The sequence below is a fragment of the Notechis scutatus genome, chromosome 14, assembly GCF_049901735.1.
Source record: "Notechis scutatus isolate UNSWTSFEM ecotype Mainland chromosome 14, rNotScu1.2, whole genome shotgun sequence".
Taxonomy (NCBI): domain Eukaryota; kingdom Metazoa; phylum Chordata; class Lepidosauria; order Squamata; family Elapidae; genus Notechis; species Notechis scutatus.
In genome coordinates this window covers 5809672-5835959 of record NC_142022.1, presented here as the reverse complement: position 1 = coordinate 5835959, position 26288 = coordinate 5809672, and the positions used below count along the sequence as shown (strand labels likewise).

General features: G+C 44.7%; 1 protein-coding gene across 1 annotated transcript in view; it reads left to right on the top strand.

Annotated features, from left to right (window-relative positions):
• Positions 1–21918, top strand: part of CADM3 (cell adhesion molecule 3) — a 106325-nt gene extending 84407 nt beyond the window's left edge. Inside the window, exons 3-9 of the mRNA XM_026688877.2 lie at positions 2615–2767; positions 4309–4446; positions 6271–6441; positions 7921–8011; positions 9541–9710; positions 14568–14693; positions 15760–21918. Coding sequence (XP_026544662.1) covers positions 2615–2767; positions 4309–4446; positions 6271–6441; positions 7921–8011; positions 9541–9710; positions 14568–14693; positions 15760–15878 — 968 coding nt within the window. The 3' untranslated portion in view covers positions 15879–21918. The remainder of the gene's footprint in view (positions 1–2614; positions 2768–4308; positions 4447–6270; positions 6442–7920; positions 8012–9540; positions 9711–14567; positions 14694–15759) is intronic.
• Positions 21919–26288: the final 4370 nt, after the last annotated feature.

The following is a 26288-nucleotide window of genomic DNA, read 5'->3' as shown; positions in this document are numbered from 1 at the left end:
TATTTCTATTGTATTGTATTCTAATCTATTCTATTCTTTCATTCTTAGTTCTATTCTATTCTTATTCTATTCTTTATTTATTCTGTTTCAATCTATTCTATTCTATTCATTATTCCATTCCATTCTATAATTTCTCTTCTCTTCTTTCCATTTCTTTTCTATTCTATCTATTCTTTCATTCTTAGTTCTATTCTTTCATTCTTAATTCTGTTCTATTCTTATTCTATTCATTATTCCATTCCATTCTATAATTTCTCTTCTCTTCTTTCCATTTCTTTTCTTTTCTATTCTATTCTTTCATTCTTAGTTCTATTCTTTCATTCTTAATTCTGTTCTATTCTTATTCTATTCATTATTCCATTCCATTCTATAATTTCTCTTCTCTTCTTTCCATTTCTTTTTCTTGGTTCATTCTATTCTATTCTATTCTTTCATTCTTAGTTCTATTCTTTCATTCTTAATTCTATTCTATTCTTATTCTATTCATTATTCCATTCCATTCTATAATTTCTCTTCTCTTCTTTCCTTTTCTATCCTACCTATTCCATTCCATTCTTATTATGCATGACAAGTAAGATACAGACTTGAAGCCATGATATGTATACGCCCAAAGTTAAACAGATTAAACTTTTTCTTCTTCTTGCATTCTCAAACGAGGCCTACTCTATGCAAGAATTCCCAAACCGATGATTTTGCTGCAGGCGTGGCATTGAGAGAAACACTTGCTGCTCTTAATTTGTTGAATTGCTGAGATGTTATCTGAATGTGATCTATGATTTATTGATTAATGCCCCAGCCCTATAAATCCAAGGGGGAAAGTCTATTGATTTTCATACGGTAAATTCCAAGGATGTCATGTCATGTCACACTGTTTTTTAATAGTATTTACAACGGTGTGGATCGCTCGTTTTTCTTTTGTTTTGATTTGCAAGGTGGGGAGAAGTTTGGTTTTTATTTTTCTTTAAATTTAGCCTTTTTGTTTCCTTCTGTCTGCAGCCACAGATGATGTTGTAGCAGTTCGCTGAAGCCGTGTGGCTTGCTACTTCCAACTTTTATTTATTTATTTGAAGGTGTGAAGATGAATGTTAGCAGAAAGGCCATTTGCAACAGCCTGTCTCCCAAAGAAGTGTCACACAGAAAGAGTTTTTAGTATTTTGGTCTGGAATTCACACAAATACAGGTGGCTCTGAACAATTTGCAATCTCTTCCTGATTTCTTGGCTGCCAAATGTCCCCTAAACACAGACTTCACGCATTCAAATGGAGCGTGCAATTCCATCCAGCGTGTATTTTTTTTAATGCCACAAGTACAGCATTCTTCCTGATTCCCTGTAATTACCAGTGTGAAATTCTCTAGAGCTTCTGTTTCTCCACCTTAGCAACTTTAAGATGAGCGGACTTCAACTCCCAGAATTCCCCAGCCAGCCATGGGAATTCTGGGAATCCCACTCACCACCACTGAAATGACCACTAGATGGCAGCAAGGAGATTCGCACCTCTTTGCTGCCCTCTAGTGGTCATCCAAAGCTTTGCCACTCCAATATAGTGACTGGGAGAACTCTGGGAATTGAAGTCCTCTTAAAGTTGATAAACACTGCTTTAATGTTTAAAAGGAAATCTATGTATTTTAGAGCTTTCCCTGATTTTATATTTCAGTGGAGGTTTACAATCTTGACCTGTACATTTTTCCAGGATAGGAAAAGAATCTAAACTTTTTCAAGCTGTTGAAAACAGTAACAAATGTCCTTGTTTTGTTCTGTGTGGTTTCTTTTAGTCTTTTATAACAAATAATAACTGATTTTATGTATTTATTCACTGTTGTATGCCACCCAGAGTTGTTTTCAGTGAGATGGACCGTATAAATTAGAGATGATAGATAGATAGGTATGTAGGTAGGTAGGCAGGCAGGCAGACAGACATGAGTGGAGGGTGGGAGGGAAGGAAGGAAGGAAGGAAGGAAGGAAGGAAGGAAGGAAGGAAGGAAGGAAGGAAGGAAGGAAGGAAGGAAGGAAGGAAGATTGCTTTTGATGAGATAGGCTATATAAGATAGATAGATAGATAGATAGATAGATAGATAGATAGATAGATAGATAGATAGATAGATAGATAGGGAGGGAGGAAGGAAGGAAGGAAGGAAGGAAGGAAGGAAGGAAGGAAGGAAGGAAGGAAGGAAGATTGCTTTTGATGAGATAGGCTATATAAGATAGATAGATAGATAGATAGATAGATAGATAGATAGATAGATAGATAGATAGATAGATAGATAGATAGATAGATAGAGAGAGGAGGAAGGAAGGAAGGAAGGAAGGAAGATTGCTTTTGATGAGATAAGCTATATAAGATAGATAGATAGATAGATAGATAGATAGATAGATAGATAGATAGATAGATAGATAGATAGATAGGAAGGAAGGAAGGAAGGAAGGAAGGAAGGAAGGAAGGAAGGAAGGAAGGAAGGAAGGAAGGAAGGAAGGAAGATTGATTTTGATGAGATGGGCTATATGAATTAGACCGAGAGACAGAGAGAGAGAGAAAGAGAGAGAGAGAGAGAGAGAGATACACCTAAGGCGACCCTCTCTGGCCCTTCTCTAACTCGCCTCCCTTCCTCCTCCTAGCGTTGCGAGACCTTCGAATCCAGCTGGAGAACTCGACGGCCAACGAGCTGAGCATAAGCATCGACAACACCACTCTGGCTGATGAGGGAGAATATACCTGCACGATATTCACCCGGCCCGTACGGACTGCGAAAGCCATGGTCACCGTCTTGGGTGAGGCAAAGGGGTCAGTGGCGAGCCGTGTCCCAAATGGGAGGGGCTGTTCCCAGGATACTTCAGTCTTCCCAAGAGGTTGAGGGTCAGGCGGGCTCCGTCTGGAACACCCCGGTCGCCTCCCGCCTTCGACTCCCAACCACAACCGAACCCGGAATTTCCATCTGCCTTGGAAAGGCAGGCAATCCTCGACTCGCAACCACAAGCAAATTTTCTGTGGCTAAGCGAGTACAGTTGCGGAGTGAGCTTCGCCTCGCTGTACGGCCTTTCTCGCCACGGCGGCTAAGCGAATCATGCAGCTGTTCAGTTAGCAACACGGTCGTTAAGTGAATCCGGCTTCCCCTCCCCATTGTCTTTGCTTGTCGGAAGGTCGCAAAACGGAAGTTCGCGTGATTTCCCCGGGATGCTGTAACCGTCATAAGTACAAGCCAGTTGCCGAGTGTCTGAATTTTAATCATGTGACCCCCCGGGGATGCTGCGATGGTCGCTAAGTGTGAAAACGGGTCACAACAGCCCCCTTTCTTCAGTGTCATTGTAACTCCAGTCACTAAATGAATGATTGTATCAGTCGAAAACTACCTGTCTGCTTCTGGACATGGGCATACGAGTTGCAAATGCCCAGGGGAAAATGAAATATTTCAGGAATGGAACAACTGTTTTGTACATCCCAAACACACAATGTGATGACCCAAAGGGGTGTGGCACAAAGGCAACACAGTCAAATAAGCAAGAAGAGTCCCTTTAATTATCTCCAACTTTGCCCCCACTGTCCAGGTTACCTTCTGGCTGGAGAAAAACTCTCCCAGGAACAGCCTTTAAGTGGAGGAAATTCAGTCCAAAAACGAAGCACATGCAAATTGTAACTAAAAATCCAAACAAACCAAGCTGCAGCAATTAACTTGACAGGGCAGGAGAAGGAATTGCAGGCTTGAAAGGCCAGCAAAACACATACAGTTGGGAAGATGCCAGGAACCCAGATAAGCCTCAATGATACCAGATAATTCACAATTTGTTCCCAACAGTTTCCTGTGCGCAACTTCCCCTTTTAAACACTGTGTTCCCAGCTGCAGCTAATGAAGGGAATCAGGGCCCTTTCCTCCCCCATAAGCCATGCAACTCACATTGCTTCCTCCCCCGTTCCTCCCTGCGTGCCCTACGATGAAGAGCGGGTGGGCCTGGGTCTTCCTCTGAATACCCTCTCCCTTGTTCTACCTCTCCCCTGCTCTGCCCAGTCGGACTTTGCCCTTCTCCAGTTTCTTCCACAGCCAATGGAGCCATACTCCTACTCCCTGTCAGCTGCTCAGCCTCCCCCTCTGAATTAGATTCTGACAGGGGCATGACACACAATTATTGTCAAAGAAGAAGCAACAATTGTGACATCTTTAATCAACGAGGCAGGGGAGATGTCGTCCTAGCGCAGGGCTATAATTTCGCTCCAAATTTTAGAGGCACGTTATCCTTTCTGGGAACAAAAGCTCCCAAGTGCATCTTCTCCGGGATCCTTTTAAGTCGCTAGTCCTCATTGTCCTCTTTTCTTTCAGGAATCCCACAGAAACCCCAAATCTCTGGTTACTCAGGCCCTCTTAGGGAAGGAGACGTGGCTGCGTTGACATGTGTCTCTTCTGGCAGTAAGCCAGCAGCTTATCTCAGATGGAAAAAGGGTGACAAACACTTGACAGGTAAGTTGCCAGCATACTGTTTTAAGAACCTAAGAAGGATGTTAGTTTGGGGCATCTAGTTTGTTTCCCATCTGCTTATGAAATATTCATAGAATGGAGAGCGATACCTTTACCATTCAGTATTCACAGGTAGAGTGCACTTAAAGAGCCTCTTGATGCAGGTGAAGAAGAAGCGTGCAAAAGTTGGCTTGAAACTCAACATTAAAAAAAAAAACTAAGATCGTGGCATCCGTCCCTCTCCATTCCTGGCCAATAGATGGGGAAGAAATGGAGGTAGTGACAGATTTTATTTTCCTGGGCTCCACTGCAGATGGGGACTGCAGGCAAGGAATTAAAAGACGCTTGCTCCTAGGGAAGGAAAGCTATGGCAAATCCAGACAGCCTCCTCAAAAGCAGAGACAAATCCCCCTGCCAACGAAGGGGCGTAGAGTCAAGGCTGTGGTTCCCCCAGTGGCAATGTATGGCTGGGAAAGTTGGACCATAAGGAAGGCTGAGCGCTGAAGAATGGAGGCCTTTGAACTCTGGGGCTGGAGGAGACTCCAGCAAGGCCATCCAACCGGTCAGTCCTAGAGGAGATCCACCCTGACTGCTCTTTAGAAGGCCGGATCCTGGAGAGGAAACTCAAAGACTTTGGCCAACACATGAGAAGGAAGGACTCGCTGGAGAAGAGCCGAATGCTGGGAACGATGGAGGGCAACAGAAGAAGGGGATGACAGAGAAGGAGGGGGCTGGAGGGAATCCCTGAAGCAGTCGGCGTGAGCTTCAATGGACTCCAGAAGATGGTAGAGGACAGGAAGGCCTGGAGGAACGTTGTCCATGGGGTTGCAATGGGTCAGACACGACTTCGCAAATAAGAACAACAACAATTTGCAGATAGACTGCACTGGGAACATGGAGGCACAGATGCCAGTTTTCCTTTCTGGTTTAGCGCCACCTTTCTTTAAAGCCTATTAAACTTGTGACCCTTAACCTACAGTGACTTGTGGCCAAGAGCTCTTTAACCGAATTACCTCTAAGGTAGAAGCAAATTACACGCCAGTATACAACCACGTAATTTTGTGATGTGGTAACTTACAGGTTACTCTGCCGGGCTGAAGTTTCCTGCCATTACTTAATTTTTATTCATATTCACATAAGACCCTTGCATTCTTCTAACAAAGCATACACACAAACACAGAATTTCAAAATGGAGTTGTCTCTGTCGCCTTTTCCCTCTGCCTTCCTTTTTCCTTCCCCCTCTCTCTCCGCCTTTCCTTTAATGCTGTGTCTTTCTAGACTGTAATCTTGAAATTTATTTATAGAATGAATGAGCTGGAAGGGGCCTTGGAGGTCTTCTAGTCCAGCCCCTTGCTCAAGCAGGAGAGCCTATAATATTTCAGATAAGCGGCTCTCCAGTCTCTTCTTAAAAGCCTCCAGTGATGGAGTGCCCACGATTTCTGGTGGCAAGTTGTTCCACTGGTTACTTCTTCTCATTGTTAGGAAATTTCTCCTTAGTTCTAGGTTGAATCTCTCCTTGACTAGATTCCATCATTGTTTCTTGTCTTGCTCTCTGGTGCTTTGGAGAATAATTTGAGCCCCCTCTTCCTTGTGGCAGCCCCTCAAGTAGGCTTCTCTGGAATACACAGGTGCAAAGTTGGAATCAGGATAATTTAGATGGGATTCTTGACTCGTGAGTTGAACTTTCTAGGTCAAAAACTATCCCCTAAGCATGTTGTGATCCAGAATCTTAAAGGCTGTGTTTGTAAGTCATCCCTCTCCCTTCTCTCCTTTTGCTAGGCCACCAATCTCAGTTTGTTTCTCTCTCTCTCTCTCTCTCCCAAACAGGCCAGTCATCGGACGTCTCCAAAGATGCCAATGGAAAAACCTTCACAGTCAGCAGCCACGTAGAAATTACAGTCAGCAAAGAGGACGATGGTGCAAACGTTACGTGCACAGTTGATCACGCCTCTATGCAGATCTCTGGGAAATCCGCTTTGCAGCGTCTCTCTGTCTTTTGTATGTGACTTATTTTGAAAACCTTGCAGAATTATGACAGTTCAATCTTGGTCACTTACAGATGAAGGTGGACTTCGACTCCCAGAGTTCCTCCCGCCCCATTTTTAATTACTGGCATCCTGAAAGGGAGGAGGGAGGAGGGGGGAGAGGAAGGAGGCAATTGACATGTTGAGGGTAGAGATGAGGAAAGGGTACCGGTGTGTGTGTGTGTGTGTGTGTGTGTGTAAGAAGGGGGAAACTTGTGATGCTTTGTATGGAAAGCTCAGGTCTTGCCTCGCTTCTGCTGCAACCGGTAATCTGTCAGGATTCCGGCAGTTCCCCCCAATTAAATCATGAGTCTCGAGCCAAACTTCCAAAACTTCAAAAAGGATTTATTGGGAGTTAACATGTCTGGCACTGCCTGGGTGCAGCCAACTCTGAGACACGTCATTCATTGTCACCCTTGACCCTATTTTTTCCCCCTACCCCCTGGGTGTATTATAATTCATATTCTCCAATGGGACACCTCCATAGCCAAGAGTCATGCTCTCCAGTTAGAATTTTGCGCGGCAGAAACTTCAGTCATCTAGTTACTGTCTTTGAAAACATTGATGGAATGCACTTTCGGTTTGCAAGCTGCTGCACTGCTCCCCGCCTCCCTTTTCGTTGGCAACTCTAACAAGACCCTAGAAATATTTTATGAGTTGACATAATCCTTAAGAGTAAGAGAACCTATCACTTCAACCAAATGGAGTCAGGGGTCTCTCTTTCCTAAGGACCTAGCTGCGGCAGGCCTGACAAATTTCCTAAAAGGCCTTTTTGAAATAAAAATGACGAGAGAATCGGGTCGCTTTGCTTTGTAGCAAAGTGTCAGCCTGCCATTGCAGGTTTAATTTTTTAAAAATTAAATATATATATATTTAAAAAATTCAAGAGAGAAAGAACAGGAAGCATGTGGAATCCCAAGGAAGGCTCTGAGGCAGATGCTAGGACAAAACAGAGTGATGCATCTCTGGATTCTGGTGTAAAGAATTATAGTGAACCAGAACACAGGTAGTCCTCGACTTACAATAGTTCATTTAGTGACCGTTCAAAGTTGCAACGGCACCCTCCAAAAAAGTGACTTTTAGGACCGTTTTTCACAGTTACGACCTTTGATGCATCTCCATGGTCATGTGATTCAAACTTCAGGTGCTTGGCAACTGGCTCATACTTATGACCGTTGCTCTGTCCCTTTTGCAACCTTCGGATAAGCGAAGTCCACGGGGCAGCCAGGTTCACTTCACAACCAGTTTACTAACTCATTGACTGCGGTGATTCACTTAAAACAAGGTCATAAAATGAGGCAAACCTCCCTTAACAAATGTCTCACTTAACAACAGAAATTTGGGGCGGGGTGTCAATGGTGGCTGTAAGTCGAGGATCCAACCTGTAAAAAAGTTGGCAATTCTGTTTAACTGCTTTTCCTCTATTTTTCTCCTTTGGTCGTCTTCTCCTCAGACAAACCAACGGCAAAAATTGAGCCCAAACCGGAACACCCACAAGAAGGCGACAATTTGGTGCTGCACTGCAGAGGAGAAGGGAATCCGATGTGAGTTTTTGGTTCCTGAAGTCAAATTTGTAACCGATAGTGTCCTTTTTGGCTCTCTCTCTCTCTCTCTTTTTGTTTTTTGTCCTTTCCCTACAGAATTGTAGCTTGTGTTTTGCTGGGGTGCAAATAGCACAAGCGTATCTGTTGTTTGCAAGGATGCTGTTTTATTTTTCACCTGCCTACATACTCTGTGTCTTTTGTGTGTGTGTGTGTGTGTGTGTGTGTGTGTGTTCAGAGCCCTGCAAAAATAATAAAATAAATGGCTTACGATCGAATAAATGTCCCGCAGCGGCAAAAAATAAAATCAAATGAAATAAATAAAATGAAATACACCCAAGAAGCCAAGAAAACAGATGCAGGTGTATTTTGGAAGGGGCGGTGGACGGAAATGCAGATAAAGATTAAATTTTAAGTGGATCATGGGATCAGAGTGGTGCGGCGGCCTAGAGGGGGAGCTCTCGCCTCACAATCAGGAGGCTGTGAGTTCGAGCCTAGGTAGAGACAGGTATTTCTCTCTCTGGACACGTTGAGATTATATCTGCTGACTTATGACTCCACATTGGCGACAGGAAGAGCATCCGGCCAGTAAATACTCAGCTCCGTTCAGTTGCCTGGACTCCGCCCCTCAAGGGATTATGGGGTCATTAAAAAAAAAACCCAATCAGTTCGTGTTCCTTTTCATTCTTTATTCTTACTGTTTCTTTCAATATTTTTCAGTTTTTTCAGGTACCAAGGGGTAACTATAGAAATTGAAAGGATAGATAAAAATAATCCTCAGTTTATGGCCGCAATCAAGCTCAATATAATCACATGACAGCAAGTGAATTTCTGGATTTTTTTCACAGTAGGCGTTAAGTGAACGCCGTGTGGTCATTCAGCAGCCCATTCATTTCAACGTGTGTTTTTCTACTGGAAACGGGCGAAAACTTTGCAGATAGTGGTCATGTGACTGCAGAACATTGTATAGCCGACCTGCGCAACGTGGAGTCCCATGACCACAGGGGGCAGCAGAACCACGTATGACCACCAGGGGGTGCTTGACAGCAGGGAGTCTCCAACCTTGGCGACTTTAACACTTTGCGGACTTCAACTCCCAGGATTCCTTAGCCATCTAGGAGTTGAAATCCGCAAGTCTTAAAAGTTGCCAAGGTTGGAGAAGCCCTGCTTTCAATCTTCATTTAACGACCCCCCCCTCACAATCCCTTGCGGGGTGGAGTCTGGGTAACTTGAATGGAGCTAGCAGAGTGTTTGAAGTGGCCGGATGCCTTTCCTAGTCGCCAATGCGGAGTTTTGTTCGGCAGATAATATTCTCATCGTGCCCAGAGAGAGAGAGAAAAATCTGCCACTACCTAGGATCGAACTCACAGCCTCCTGATGGTGAGGCGAGAGCTCTGCCTCTAGGTCACCGCCCCAGTCCTTGGAGAGTCCCGCTTTACAGGCCCTAAAACGGTGGTTAAGCGAGGACAGAGCCTCCCATTCTCTTTGATCCGTTGACCCATTGAGGTCTCTCTTCTTTCCTTCCTTTACAGCCCCCAGGATTACAAGTGGGAGAAGGACGGTGTCGACACCCCCTTGTTGGACGCTCAAGACAACATCCTCTCCTTCCCCAACTTAAACAAAAGCGACAGTGGGACGTATATTTGCTATGCTTCCAATCTTATGGGCAACTCCATTGCAAGATACACCCTCTCCGTCAGCGGTAAGACGTGTCTTCTAAGCCCTCTGCTAAGTGGACTTACTAACAGAGTAGCAGTTGTTGGAAGGGGCCTTGGAGGTCTTCTAGTCCAACCCCCTCCTCAAGCAGGAGAACCCTACGCCAGTGGTGGCTAACCTTTATGGGCTCCTGTGCCAAAAATTGCGGGCACGCTTGCATGCTTGCGCTTGCATGCCAGCATCCAGAAGGCAATGCACGTCCCCCCCCACCACGCCCCCTACGCATGCGCGCACCATCCCCCCCACCCATCCACCCCCCCCCCCACTGCCCTTTACCTGCACTGCACCTCACAGCTGATTTTGGGCCAGTTTGAGGCCTTTTTCGGCCTCCCAAAGTGCTTGAGGAAGGTTTCTGCAGGCTTCTGCAAGCTTTGTCGGCCGAAAACTAGCTCTGTTTTGTCACTTCCTGTTTTTCCAAAAATACCGGAAGTGATGAACCAGGCCTAGTTTTCGTCCTGCAGAAACCTGCAGAAGCCTTCCTCTCAAGCCTTTGGGAGGCCGGAAAAGGCCTCAAACCAGCCAAAAATCAGCGGTGAGGTGCGCACATGCGCAGTGAGATAAGTTTGCCTGCAAACTTGCGTGCCAGCACAAATGGCTCCGCATGCCACCTGTGGCATAGGTGCCATAGGTTCGCCCCACGGCCCTACACCATTCTGGCCAAATGACTATCCAATCTCTTGTTCAGAAACCTCCAGTGTTGGAGCACGAGTTCTTGAGGCAAGTCGTTCCACTGGTTTATTTTTCCAATTCTCAGGAAAGTTCTACATTGGTTCTCTCCTTGATTTAACTGATTAACAGAATTGAAACGGACCTTATAGGTCATCTAGTCCAAACCCCCTCGTCCATTTCTTCAGTTTGCGTCCCGATTTTCTTCCCGGAACTCAAGACCATAGACATTGTGCCTCTTCCTCCCATTTTCCCCATTACAACAACCCTATTGGGTTACTTTTTGCCAGGAAATAATGAGTGTGAACCCAGTTCCATCATGGCCGAGATTAAATTTCTACCTAGTTCTCCTCAGACTGAAGTCAAAAACCCATTTGGGTTTTTATTTCATGGATTCTAAGCTGGTTGGCTTGGCCCAGTGACCAAGACTCCGATATTTGTGTTTCAGAAATGCTTGGTACTGAATTGTAATTTTCAGATGTTTAAGTCACACTCTTTGGCTGACTTTCATTGGTCCTCAGGATCCATTTTGTGAGTTGACATAATCCTTAGTAAGAGAAACTATCACTTTAACCAAATGGAGTCGGGGGTCTCTCTCTCTTTCCTAAGGACCTGTCTGGGGCAGGGCTGACAAATTTCCTAAAAGACCTTCTTGAAATAAAGCGATCCAGTTAATAAAATAATCCGGACTGTTCTTAAACTTGGCTTTCCAAATTCACCACAATTTTGGGGCCAATTTCACACCTCACTGCATGTTACTTATTTGAGGGGTGCCTCTCATCTTGAGTGTGGCCTGGGGTGAAAGCTCTCCCCTCATAATCAGGAGGTTGTGAGTTCGATCCTAGGTAGAGGCAGATATTTCTCCCTCGGAGCACGATGAGAATATATCTGCTGTTTATATCTGCTGTTTAATGGCCGGGTGCCAAAACTCCATGTTGGCAATGGGAAGGGCATCCGGCCATGAAACACTCAGCTCCATTCAGTGGCCCAGACTCCACCCCACAAAGGATTATGGGATCATTAACAGAAGACGATGATTGCTTATGTTTATGCCTTTGATGACTGCCAAATTAAGTCTCCAAAGTTAGCCAAGACCTCAGTCCGTGGTGCTGATGTATCAAAGAAGGGGAACTTGAAATATCTCCTTTGAGTCCATTTTACGTCTTGTTGACTTCATGGTCAAGCTGTTTTCCAAAGCACCAGACAAGGAATAATGAATGGAAGCTGGACAAGGAGAGATTCAACCTGGAAATAAGGAGGAATTTCCTGACAGGGAGAACAATCAACCCATGGAACAGAAGTTGCCTTCGGAAGTTGTTGGAGCTTCATCCCTGGAGGCTTTCGAGACTGGACAGAAATGGTGTAGGATCTCCTGCTTGGGTTAGGGGGTTGGACTAGATGACCTACAAGGTCCCTTCCAACTCTGTTAATCTGTTAAAAACTTCTGCCAGGATGTTTCTCTGGGCTTCAAGTTTAAAAATACTATAAGCGGAACACCGTTTGATAAATCCAACCCTTTGTGGAACATCTGATAGATCTTGACTGGTCTAACAAAAGTTATGCATGATTGGAAAGGACATTTTTTTTTTTTTATGGGAGATAGCCAAGACTGGGAAACTGGAAAATACATCCCAGAATTAAAGATTTAGAAAATGACTGCTGTCAAAAGTTTACCTGGATAATTCATGAAGTCAGCAAAGGTTGAAATTAAATCTAGAGCCACTTGCAGATATCACTAGAATCTGGATTTAACAACTCTTTGTCAGAATTGCTGTCCCTGTGGCAGAGATATCCAGAACAGAAGTGGTCAAAAAGGAAATTTTGTGTACATCAAAAAGCTTCTGTTCCTTTTTTTTTAAAAAAAGTTTCTAATTCTGCTTGGCTCCCTGGCAGGATAGAATTGGGAAAAGCCAGGTGGGTTTAAAGCTGGCTGAGGAATTCTGGGAATTGAAGTCCACAAGTCTTAAAGTTGCCAAGGTTGGACACCCCTGGTTTAAAGGGAAGGTACGTCTTGGGCACAACTCGATGTCATGGCACTAGCATGGCCATAACTGAATTGGAAGGGACTTTGAAGGTCTTCTAGTCCAACCCTCTAAAAAGTAAACGTAAAGGTTCCCCTCGCACATCCATGCTAGTCGTTTTCCAGCTCTAGGGGGCGGTGCTCATCTCCGTTGCAAAGCCGAAGAGCCAGCGTTGTCTGAAGACGTCTCCGTGGTCATGTGGCCGGCAGGACTAAACGCCCAAGGCGCGTGGAACGCTGTTCCCTTCTCGCCAAAATGGTCCCTATTTTTCTACTTGCATTTTTTTTTTAACGTGCTTTCGAACTCCTAGGTTGGCAGAAGCTGGGACAAGGAAGGGAGCTCACTCCATGACACGGCGCTAGGGATTCGAACCGCCGAACTGCCGACCTTTCTGATCGACAAGCTCAGCGTCTTAGCCGCTGAGCCACCTAGTCCAGCCCTTAGTCCAGCCCACTGCTGAGGCAGAAAACCCTAGACCAGGGGTCCCCAACCACCGGTACCGGTCCGCGGAACAACTCCTACCGGGCCGCTGGCTTGCTGGCGCCGCCATCTTTTTGATGAAAAGTGCTTCGGTGAGCTTTTCCGGTAGAAAGCTCACCGGAAGCACGTTTTCATCAAAAAGATGTGGCGCCAGCGCTCGGTGAGCTTTTCCAGGTAGAAAGCTCACCGGAAGCACGTTTTCATCAAAAAGATGGCGGCGCCCAGCTGATGCCGGTACCGGGCCACGGCGCCCAGCTGATGCCAGTACCGGGCAGCAGGCGTCAAAAGGTTGGGGATCACTGCCCTAGACCATTCCAGACAAATGCCTATCCAATCTCTTCTTTAAAACCTCCAGTGATGGAGCATTCACAACTTCTGGTGGCAAGTTGTTCCACTGGTTAATTGTTCTCACTGTCAGGAAGTTTCTCCTGAGTTTCAGCTTGCTTCTCTCCTGGATGAGTTTCTATCCGTTGCTTCCTGTCCTGCCTTCGGGTGCTTTGGAGAATAATTTGATCCCCTCTTCTTTGGGGCAGCCCTTAATCCTTCATCCTAAAGTTCCTAATCCTATGCCAGCTCTTTTCATCTACCTCCAAGGAGGGTTGTGCAAATGAAAAGTGTGAGGGAAATGTCAGCCTTGACTAATTCTTTTACTTAGGGCCAATGCCTAAAGTCTCGTTTCCTGCAACAGAGGGACAGGCCGAAAACCAGCCAGCTTGGGAAGGTCATTAACCCCAATACACACCATTAAAAATTAACTTCAGACAATACCAGAGTCATTAAAAATTAATCCAGAGCAATCTAATAAAGGTCCTAATTTTGTTATGAAGATTAGCCCACCAGGCGGTCCTGGTGGATACAACGAAGGAAGGACACATCCATATTTGTCCTGGTTAGCAACTTTTATGGCACCCAGAAACTTGAGAGGAAATTAAATTGAAATCCTCAAGAAGCTATTTTAGCTCTGTACAGTCAGGAAAGGAATATAGAAAATGCTGATTTACATTTCATCTTGGCCAAGAACTTGAAAATGGTCATAATTCTTCTGTTCTGTTCTATTATTTTCTTTTCTATTCTGTTCTATTCTTTCTGTTCTGTCCTGTTCTGTTCTATTATTTTGTTTTGTTCTATTCTATTATTCTTTCTGTTCTGTTATTCTTTTCTGTTATGTTCTATTCTATTCTTTCTGTTTTGTTCTGTTCTGTTCTATTCTATTCTTGCTGTTCTGTTCTGTTATTCTTTTCTGTTCTGTTCTATTCTATTATTCTTTCTGTTCTGTTTTGTTCTGTTCTATTATTCTGTTCTGCTCTATTCCATTATTCTTTCTGTTCTGTTCTGTTATTCTTTTCTGTTCTGTTCTATTATTCTTTCTGTTCTGTTCTGTTATTCTGTTCTGTTCTGTTCTATTCTATTATTCTTTCTGTTCTGTTCTGTTCTGTTATTCTTTTCTTTTCTGTTCTATTCTATTATTCTTTCTGTTCTGTTCTGTTCTATTATTCTGTTCTGTTCTATTCTATTCCATTCCACTCTGCTCTATTCTACTTTACACTCCTCTACCCTCTACTCTACTCTACTCTACTCTACTCTACTCTACTCTATTCTACTCTACTCTATCATCTATTTTCTATTTTCACTTTGGTTTGGCCACTGAGTCTCACATCCTGTTTCTACCCGGATAGATGCTAGTCCCATGACACCGCAGAGGGACAGCTATCACGCCATTGTTGGGGGTGTCGTAGCCTTTGTCATCTTCTTCCTCCTCATCCTCCTCATCGTTCTGGGACACTACTTGATTCGGCACAAAGGTAAGGGGCCAGCCCCACCCACCCCGTCCTGTCCCTTCGGTCCCTCTCGCCCCATCTTCATGTGTCTTGAAGTTCCACTGCCCTGGGCCTTAGCTGTTCCTTCAGAAGCCCGGTTGACTGGTTGCCCAGATTGGAGGCATACAACTTAGTCCCTCAACGTACGGCCGCTCCTTTAGCCATGGTTCGAAGCTACAGTAGCAATGGAAAAAAAGACACGGATGGCCAGTCCTTCCACTTATGGCCACATTTGGGCCAAAGACGTAGGAATAACTTGGAGCTTCCAATGTTGCTCCTTTTTATCAGCCTATAGATCTGCAATAATTTGTGTCCTTTTTACTTAGGAATTAAGCCAAATAACTCTCCTTTGTCTTCTTCCTTCCCTCACTTCCTTCTCTCTTTCTCTCTCTCTCTCTCTCTCCCTTTCCTTCCTTCTTCTCTCCCTCTCTCCCTTTTATTTTCCTTCTTCTCTATCCCCACTCTTCCTCCCTTCCCTCCCTTTCTCCTTCCTTCCTACCTTTCTTCCTTTCCCCCCGTATCATCTTCCTTCCTCCCTCCCTTTTATTTTCCTTCCTTTCTTCTCTATCAACACCCTTCCTTCCTTTCCTCCCTCTCTCTCTTCTTCCTTCCTTCCTTCTGTATCATCTTCCTCCCTCCCTTTTATTTTCCTTTCTTTCTTCTCTATCCTTTCTTCCTTCCCCTTAACCTTTCTTCCTTATCATCTTCCTTCCTTCCTCCCTTTTATTTTCCTTCCTTCCTTCTCTATCACCATCCTTCCTTCCCTCTCGCCCTCCCTTTAACCTTCCTTCCTTCCTCCCTCCCTTTAATTTTCCTTCTTTCTTCTCTATCCCCATCCTTCCTTCCTTCCCTCCCTTTAACCTTCCTTCCTTCCTGCCTTATCATCTTTCTCCCTCTCCCCCGCTTTTATTTTCCTTCCTTTCTCCTCTATCCTTCCTTCTCTCCCTTTAACCTTCCTTCCTTATCATCCTCTTCCTCCCTCCCTCCCTTCTATTTTCCTTCCTTTCTCCTCTATCCCCATCTTTCCCTCGCTTCCTCCCTCCCCATACAGGTACCTACCTGACCCACGAGGCCAAAGGCTCCGATGACGCCCCAGATGCCGACACGGCCATTATCAACGCAGAGGGAGGTCAACCAGGCGGGGACGACAAGAAGGAATATTTTATCTAAGAGGGGAAGGGTGGGGCATGGTGGCAGGGCAGCAGGGGGGAGGAAGAGGAGGAGGAGGAGGAGGAGGAGGAGGAGGGGAAAAAAGGAAGAAGTTGCAGTGGCCAGTTGGACCCCCGACCTCAACCATCGGATGACAACGGAACCCACCCACCCACTATGTCTATGGCATTTCTCTCGTGCCCGGGAAGGAATTTGGACGGAAAGAACAGAAGGACAGTAGAAAGGCAGGGCCGAGATTAACCACAGACGGAGAAGGAGAGAAAGAGAGAGGAAGAAGGGGGCATAAAAACATCCGCTGGCTCATGATGCTTCTTGAACTTGTATAAAACATTGCAACCACATGGGAGGGGGGGGAACTCCCCCCCCCAATATATGAACATTGGGAATCCTTGGAAACCAACAAAAGACCCCCCTCAGCTTTTCCTGCTTGCTTGTATCTACATACCTGCGGCTGCCAAGCTCACACTAAACACACAGAGCTGAAGAGTGAGTGATGATGCTACCTTCCTTCCCTTTCTCCTTCCTTCCTTCCTCCCACTTCCTCCCTTCCTGCTTCCCTCCCTCCCTCCCTCCCATTTCCTTCCTCCCTCCCTTCCTTTCTTCCTCCCACTTCCTTCCTCCTTCCTGCTTCCCTCCTTCCCATTTCCTTCCTTCTTCCCATTTCCTTCCTTCTTCCCATTTCCTTCCTTCTTCTTCCCATTTCCTTCCTTCTTCCCCATTTCCTTCCTTCTTCCCATTTCCTTCCTTCCTTCCTTCTTCCAATTTCTTTCCTTCTTCCCATTTCCTTCCTTCCTTCTTCCCATTTCCTTCCTTCCTTCTTCCCATTTCCTTCCTTAATTCATTCTTCCCATTTCCTTCCTTCTTCCCATTTCCTTCCTTAATTCATTCTTCCCATTTCCTTCCTTCTTCCCATTTCCTTCCTTCTTCCCATTTCCTCCTTCCTTCTTCCCATTTCCTTCCTTCCTTCTTCCCATTTCCTTCCTTCTTCCCATTTCCTTCCTTCCTTCTTCCCATTTCCTTCCTTAATTCATTCTTCCCATTTCCTTCCTTCTTCCCATTTCCTTCCTTCCTTCCCATTTCCTTCCTTCCTTCCTTTTGGCTTGTTTTCAGGGCTGTTGGTTTGGAGGTGCGGGGTATCTCTCCCTTCCCTCTTCTTCCCCCCCTCTCCCTTTTTTTGAAATCTCTGTTCTTGTCCCTTTCTGTTGTAGGCATGTCTTGATGGTAGGGTTGGGGGTTGCGTTTGAGGGATTGAATGGGTCTGTCTCTGCGTTCTTTAGGAGGGTCCTCGTTGTGGGCTACGGCCTCCAGGATAAAATCAGCTCGTGCAAAAAATACATAAATAAATAAATTGAGGGATTCGCATACACGACTCGGGGGAATAACACCCACCCACCCCCAAACAGGTGCGATGTGGCTCCTTCCTCCCAGTGAGAAATGTTTAAAATTTCTCCCGCAAATCAGATCTTGGATGGGATGAAGGATCAAAAGGTTTGAGATGGTTGAACCGAGGAACCAAGTAAGATATATTTGAGAAGGTCAAGGGTTCTGTGGGACGCAAATAATTCCCTTGGTGTTCGAAGAATCTTTTTGTTTCTTGGATGCTCCTGAGCACAAAGGAATGGCCTCTGTTTCTGAAGTCTTCTTGATTCCTTAAATCTTCTTCAAACAAATCGGTGCTAGTTACTTCAGTCCTCTTGATTCAAGGGTGTGAAAAAATTAATCTTAGTGATTTGGATTCTTGGTTTGGACAAATTGGTACGAGTTATTTAAATCCTCTTAATTCTGAATCATTAGGGGAGCCCATTACTCGGGCCCAATGATCTGGACGAATTGGTACCAGTGATTTGGGTCATTTTTCCTTCGGACAAATTGGCACTCGTTACCTGAATTCCCTTGATTCGGAAAAAAGAAGGTGTCAAAGTTTAACTCAGATCCTCCTTGATTTGGAGAAATGAGGACCAATTACATGAGTCTTTCTTGATTGGGAGCATCAATTATTTGGATCCAAGATTTGGACAAAGTGGTAACTAACTTGGTTGGGTCCTTTTCATTCAGACCAATTGGTACTAGTTTCACGAATTTTCTTGATTCGGGGGGAAAAAAAGGGTGCAAAGTAAATCCAGATCCTCCTTGATGTGGACAAATGAGGACCAATTCCTCGAGCCTTTCTTGATTTGGAGCATCCATTATTTGGATCCAGAATTCAGACCAAGTTGGACCAACTGACTCTGGATCCTTTTCATTCTGACAAATTGGGACCAGTTTTTTGAGTTTCCTTGATTCAGAAGGATCGGTCCCCGTAAATCAGATCCTTCGTTTGGCCAAACGAGAACGCTGGTGGCCCAAGTCCTCTCAGTTTTGAAGAATTGATATCTCTTACTTGGGTTCTCGTGATTTGGGAGAATCGGGGAGGTGGGGTGTCTGTGCTCAGATCCGCTTACTTTGTGTCGGTCCCAGATCCCCGGGGGAAAAATGGGGAAAAGGTCTGTGCCAGAGGGACAAGTCCATGCGAACTGATTTTATCCTTCAGTCTCGTTTCGTTTCTCTCTTTGTCCGAGAGAAGAATGTCGTTTTGTGGTCTGTGTTACCGAGGGGCGCCAGCTTCCCAATTCAAGTCCCTACCCAAACCCATGGCAAAAAAACAAAAAAAAAATTATATATATGTTGTGACAGTGTGGTTGGGTGTCGTCGAAGCTTTCCAACCATGGGAGGTGGGGATGATGGTGGACACGGGTGTTTTAAAGGGGGGGTGGTAAAGACTGCCCCCCCCAACCAGGATCTTCCTCAGTTGTGAGCCACACTGTGTCAGTTTACAAGGGTGTCACACCCTTCTGTGTCTTCCTTGCTGTAGAGATGAGAAAGGACTTTGCGGGGAGCATCCCAAGATGGCAAACTCCAACCTCCAAACACGTCCAGTGACAGGGAGAGTTGGACCAACAGGGTTCTTGAAAGCAACCGCCTCCGCCGTAAACCCCTATTGTTTACTGCTTAACTATAAGATAGGGGGGTCTCAGCCATCCTCCCCCTTTATGAACACAATTACAAGCAACCCCCCTTTTTTTCTTTCACCTGCATCAGAAACGGTGGCATTTGGCAAACTCACTTTTTTACTCACCTTTGTTGCGAATCCCGTTGTCTGAGTCTCACCATGGGATCCCGGAAGGAGAAACTTTCAAAGTTTACTTGCGATCAAGGAAATCGGCGTGATTTTTTTGGGGAGGGAGGGGTGAAAAATCAGGCCCGGAAAGTCATCAGCTTCCCCCAGCCGATGGCAACAACAAAATGGTAAACTTTCGTAACGACATATTTTAAAAAAAGGAAAGCACCACTTTATCATAAAAGGGAGGGGGTCCCGTGGCTACTGCCAGTGTTTTCAAAAGTTTTCACCAACACCTCAGTGAGGGCTAGAAACGTGGTGGATCTTTGCATGAAATAAAGCGACGTGAACTTGAACATTTTTGCATGAAACAAAAAGGGTGGACTTTTCGCATTTTAACATCCGATCTGGGGTGGGTAACTCTGTTGCCTTAGCTTTGTGAGTTTATACGACTTTTTTGTTTTGTTTTATTTTTGTCTACAATGTTTTAGTTTTTAGGATGGGTATACAGACAGAGAACAAAATCCTCCCCATTTCTGGGGAGAGTTTGCATTTCTGGGTTCTCCCAAAGCCACCCGACTTTTCAGGACATCCCAACCTGTATCTGTGCATGGTTTTCTGGCAACTGCTATAACTGAGATCTTAAGAGCCTGACTTTCTATACAGCTGATACTGTAGATAGCTAGAACTTTATGAATAAGCTGGATTTGCTTCATCCGGTCGTTGATTTGAAATTTCTCAGCATGTGATCTGAGGCCAATAAAAGGAACGACCGCTGGGTGGTGGATGGAGTCCCCTACCACACGTCTAAGGAAGAACCACCAACTCATATGGTTTGTGAGGGACTCATGAAAGATCTCCTGAAGAGTTATCTCCTGGGGTTACACAACTCCATGTCTATGGAGATTCTCCGTCATCCAGGTTGTCCCAAAGGTGCTTTTTCGAGAGGCAACTGGACTTTCTGATTGTTGTTTTTTCCTTTGAAGATGTTTTGCTTCTCATCCAAGAAGCTTCTTCAGCTCTGACTGGATGGTGGAGGATGGATGGATTTATACTCCTTGCAGGCAACTGGTCGTTTGCATCCTTTTAGCAGGTCATTAAGGTCACTGGGAGGTATATCTGTGTCAGCAGGCTCACCTGAGTGCTGCAACATCATCTTATTGACATCATCTATCTCCAATCTACAATATCCTCTATCAATCTACGACCTCATCTATCTCCAGTCTACAACACGATCCTTTCAACCGTTCCAAGAACGCTCCCATTAATTTGCACCATTCAGATGGCCCTGAGGACACAGATAAACCTCCAAGTGGCCTCAACGACACTCTAAAAGGATGCAAATGACCAGCTGCCTGCAAGGAATATCAATCCTTCCCATTCCCCACCGTCCAGTCAGAGCTGAAGAAGCTTCTGGAATGAGAGGTGAAACATCTTCAAAGAAAAAAAAACAAGAAAATCCAGTTGCCTCTTGAAAAAGCAGCTTGGGGACGAACTCCATGTTGCATCTGTGAGATTGGATAAATCCATGCAAGGAAATCCCACGAGTGGATTCAGTGGGTTGCATTCAGATAATTTGGAAAATTGAAAATGTTGATTTGTCGGAATCCGGTTAGATTTTTTCCAATCTAGCCTTCCTCTTTGGAACTTCAAAGCAATGATTCAGATCCTATCCATACTGGCATCGGCTTCCTGAATATTCTGATTTTCCAATGGCATGAATTCAACAAAGGAGATTCAACTCGATTTCTATTTTTGAAAGCACGGTCCTTTTAAAGGAGCAATACGGGGTGGCAATATCCCCTACGAATGGCTGTCTAGATTGGTGGGAACAAGTTGTGGTTCTAACACAGTATATTTCCACCTGGAAATTTAAGACGGGTGGACTTCAACTCCCAGAATTCCCCAGCTATGGCTGGCTGGGGAATTCTGGGAATTGAAGTCCACCCGTTTTAAACTTGCCAAGATACTGGTCCAAAGTTTTACCCTGATCCAGTAAAGGGATTTGTGATCCATCGGTGCAAACCCACCAGGTCTCCGTCGATACGAGAAAAGCCAACAAGGAGAGGTCTTCAAGATATTTGTCTGCTGGAAAAAGAAACCCAAGATTGGTTGTGTATGTGTGTTTTTTTGTGCAGCGCTGAGAGGGATGTCCTCATTAGAGGCGTTGTTTTGGCTCAGCGGGGCAAGTGCCAGTTTTAAAACCCTAGATGTCTCTTTCGGCATGCAACAATTACTTGCTTTGTGGATGTTTTCCTCTCCGATGATCCGGAGTTCGTTCATTTTCCAGTCTGACTCCGGGACAGAATGCATCGCTCTCTCTCCAAACAGATCAACTGCTTTTGTGGTTTTTAAACTCACGGCCTGTTTTATTTCCCTGTTTTTCCCTGGGTGACTCAGCCCTCCCCAATCCCCCACATCAAAAAAGACAGGTTCAGCCTGAGATCATCTGTCTGTGTGGCATTTAACAACTGAAGCGCATGGATTTTAATGCTTGCATGGCCTGGCCAGTTAGGAGATGTTTTAATAATAACAGGCAGTTGCTTTTGCTAAAAGAAGAAAAAAAAAAAAGACAATTCCTATAGGGCTGCCATCTACTTCTTTCTTTCTTCCTTCCTTCCTTCTTTCCTTTCTTCTTTCTTTCTCTTCTTTTCTTTTTCTTTCTTTCTTTCCTTTGTAAAGCTTTGCAATGGATCTGTAAAGAGAAACTGCGCCAATTGTTTCTGTTATGCAAAGGATTGCCCTCATATGGACTAGAACCATGAGGGTTTTTTTTCAGACATGTAAATATTTGATTTCTGGAGCAGAGAGGCCTTCTGAATTCCTTTCCTCTTCTCCCTATAAGAAATAAATGGCTTTTCTTTATAATCAACGCTGTTGCATAATGGATAAATGAAATAATAATAATAATTCAGGGTGGCCATAACGGGTTGTTGTTTTATTGATGGTGTTATTGTTGCTATTATTATTATTATTATTATTATTATTATTATTATTATTATTATTATTATTATTATTATTATTATTATTTCTCTTACTATGATCATGTCATATTTTCAGGCCACTCGGAAGGTGATTTTCATGGCAGGAAAAAACACCGTGTTTTTTTTAAAAAATCAAATCTTTGTAGGAAAGGAAGGGAACGCATGTTTCTCAATGCTTTTTTAATCACCGTATTTATTAGCAGAACCGAAGGGAGGAAAGTGAGTTTTGTACGTTTTGGTCTCTGATGCAAAGGGCAATTTGCAGGTCCTTGAAATTTCGGGGCAGTGGGGGAGGGATTTGACCTGCCACCTCCTCCTTCTAATTTCACTGCATAGTTTAAAAATAAAAACAGCAAGAAATCAGTTTTGAGAAATCAAAAATCAGACAATCGGCAAGAGCAGCCTAGATTTAAAGGAAAGCTGGATAAAAAGCAGGAGGGAAAAAAAATAAGAATAAAAGGAATAAAAAAGGAGAGTGCCCCATCCATTTTATGCCCCGCCTGGTTTTGTTTCGCGCCCGCCCACTGGATTCTCGCCCCGCCCCCTTTGGATTCTGGCCCCGCCCCTTACTCGCTTTGATTCCGCCTTCCTCCAACTTCTGACAAAGCACTCTCAACCCTCTCAAAGCAGGCCCAACCATGCTTCTAGTCCTCAGGATCAACATCTTTTTTTTTAACTTATTCTTTGCCTGTTCCACCCTCTCCTTCCCTCCGAAGGTTTCTTGGGGGAATCTCCTGCTTTCTTCCGCCCTCACAACAACCCTGCGAGGAAACAATCCGGAAAGAAAGCCAGAACGGATGCAATGAATCAATTGAGCCTGAGAAGAGGGGAAAGGAGAGTGTTTCCATTTTGACATATCGTGGCAATGCGGAATTGTTCCTGAGAGACAAGCTGTTAAATTGCAAACCTGCAAAGATTTATTGACCGTTTGGGTTTGTTGAGCTCCGCAGCATCTTCCAAGCTTGTCATCCTATAACTTTAAAAAAAAACCAAAAACAGATCTGCAACTAATATCCCAATAACATTGTGCCATGGCGATCTTAGTGGCAGAGAACTCCAAAATCCAGTTACAACACCGGGGAATGTAAATAAATTGCATTTTCAGTGAGCTGGAAAAATCCCTTCCTTGCATATGTTCTATTGAAATAGTGCAATCAGCAAAAGATTGGAAACAAACCCAATTCAAATAAATAAAATAAACAAACCCAACTCTACTAAAAAAACAGATATACATAAATACCTGTTCTAATAAAGAACAGATATACTGTGTATATCCTCATGTACATAGTAGTGGACGCTTGCTAACACAATCTTGAAAAACGCCACGTTTTTAAAAACCCAGCTTCCGCACCGATCTTCTCACCAGCAGATTAGTGAACTCTCCAACATCGAATGTGTCCATTGGGCTATAAACCTAGTTAATTTTTGGCTGAGTTAAATGTCAAAAAGCGGGTGGCTCATTTGAGGCGATTGCATTGGCATTGTGTTTGTGCCAAAATCTGCCCGTCTGGTTTTAACACCTTGCCAATCCAGAGTGTGGGATTGTATGTTGTGTCTTCTCAAAACAACACTTGCAGAGATAAAGATAACAAACATAACGATTTAACATCATTTAAAAAGGGGGAAATATTACTTGCCCTTTTAAAAGGAACACATACATCCTTGCACTTTTAAAAGGATCACAGACCTTTTGCATTTTTAAAAGTCTAGCTCTGAACATCCTATTGGCGGGGGAAAAAAAACACCACAACTGCACTTCTGCCCTTAGAGATCAAGAGAGATCATCACACATAAAGTTGTGAAAAATAAAAAGACCATGCAAACCCACTCACTCCCAGGAAGTGGGAAGGGGGACTTTATAAAACATTTCTCCCCCACCCTTCCTCAAGTCTGTAAGTTGTCCTCTCTAAATTGTCATCAGAATAACATTCTCCTCTCCTGTGGGCCTTCCAAGAACCAGTTGTGTGTCAGCTCATTTATCTCCCTGGCCTCCGTTTTTTTCACAAGAATAATTTATTGCAGCCATGAGGGGCTTGCTAAGTGTGCATCTGTTGTGGGGGTTTTTTCACCTCCATCCTCCTCTTTTCTTCCTTCACATCCCCTCAACGGATGGTCCAGATCCTCAAATCTTGGGATCTGATCCCAGAGATTCATTCAATCAATCAGAATAGAGCTGGAAGGGACCTTGGAGGTCTTCTAGTCCAACCCCCTGCTGAAGCAAGAAACCGTATACCATTTCAGACCAATGGCTGTCCAGTCTCTTCTTAAGAACCTCCAGTGATGGAGCATTTATAACTTCTGCAGGCAAGTTGTTCCACCTATTAACTGTGCTCATGGTCAGGAAGGGAGCTGTTGGGTCCTGCATTTTTTATTGGAAGGGGGGCAAATGTTGACCCCCCTCCCAAGGATCTCTAATCATTCCCCTCCCTGCTTCATATTACTTCCAATATTACCAGACCTCCCCTTTTTAGCTGTATCTGCCACTGAGAGGGAGCAGTGTCTCTGATGAGCCAGTTACACACCTGTTCTCACCCAAACCCTTTGCCAATAAAACAAACACGAACCAAAGGAAACAGAAATCTTTTAATGATTCTTACGAATCCCCGGTTAAAAGGCTGCTGCAAACTAATTAACTTTGATAAGCACGAGCCTCGCCAAAATTGCGCGAGGCTGCTAAGAACAACAGATAAGAAATATTCCACAACACCAGAGTCTTCAAATACAAACTCAGGATACTGGAATGTCCACGAGGCTGGAGTTTCAAAACGTCTTTGCCTTCTGCAAAGTTTCACAGCTGGCTTTTATCTTCTTGAAGGAGGGGCCATTCCCTTGCAGCCTTACTCCCGAGTCACCTGTGCTGCTGCAGCTGCTCTTTCCTGCGAGCAGCCCTGCGCGCACGCGCACTTGGCACAGGCTCCTCGGGAACCTCCTCATCGCTGCTGCCAGCCCCCACAATCTCTGAAGGCAGCAGTCCCCTCCCTAATGGCCCCTCACCTGAGTCCTCGCTCTCCTCAGCCGTCCACACCTGCTGCCGGCTAACCAAAACTACACCACTTTTGCAAATGTTCACGCTATCTGCAAGATTATTTTATCCAGCCCTTTCCAGTGCATTTTAAACAGGGACTTAGGGGTCTGGTGGGGGGGAGGTCTTCTCTTGCTAAATGCCAGCAGGCTGCTGCCCCCATTGATTCCCACCCATCAGTGGCATTTCCAGCTAATAACTGCTGTGAGAAATATGGTTGTTGTTGTTTTTCCCCTCCTTCCTCCTTTTTAAAAAATGCGAGTGATATTTGAATAAGCTCTGCTCTTTAACTTCCACGGAAGCCATCTTTAAGAAAGGCAAACTTGGTTAGAGTCCAGCAAAACAGACTTAGGAGGGCGATGCGTACCAAGAGCGGAATCTGGGCTGGGATTTGGGGCGTGACAGTAGGTTCTTTCGGGACCATTGTTGTGCCTCTTGAGCAGGTGGTATGGATGGGGCTTTTTTGCCCCTTACCTGTTTTTAAACACATACCCCCCGCCCCCTGTTGCATTCATTTTTGCCTGCAGGAGTGGTGCGGTGGCCTAGAGGCGGAGCTCTGGCCTCACCATCAGGAGGCTGTGAGTTCGATCCTAGGTAGAGGCAGATATTTCTCTCTCTCTGGACGCACCGAGAATGTATATACTGAACAAAACTCCGCATTGGTGACAGGAAAGGGCATCCAGCCAGTAAACACACTGCTAGCTCTATTCAGTTGCCCAGATGCCCCCTCGCAAGGGATTATGGGGTTGTTTCATTTTTGCCTGCCTACCTCACACGCCGGTCTGGAAATGCTCCAACGGAGGAAAAACTGCATTTTTGCAGCTAACAGGCTCCTCTGCAAAGGAACATGGAGCCAACAGTCGTAGGAAGAAAGAAACTGCTTAGCTTGGTAAAACAAAGGCCTTCATTCCTGCTTTTTTTAATTTTTAATTGACTCTCCAGAGACCATTGACTTTTAGCCTCTGTTTCTCCACAAAATCTTTCCATTCGAAGCATGAGCAAAGAAGCAGAATTCCGACACTGGCAAAGTGGCCAGAACCCAACATATATTTATTAATTTATAGGTCTTCCCCCTTCCCCAATATTCTGGTGAATTTACTTTCCATTTGCTTGTGGTTTTCTTGTTTTGTTTTATGGGTATAAAAAAGACGGAAAGGAGTTTAGAAACAGAAGATCAACAGTTTGGACCAAGGGTCTCCAATCTTGGCCAACTTTAAGACTTGTGGACTTCAACTCCCAAAGTTCTCCCAGTCACCATATTTGGAGTGGCAAAGCTTTGGATGACCACTCGAGGGCAGCAAAGAGAT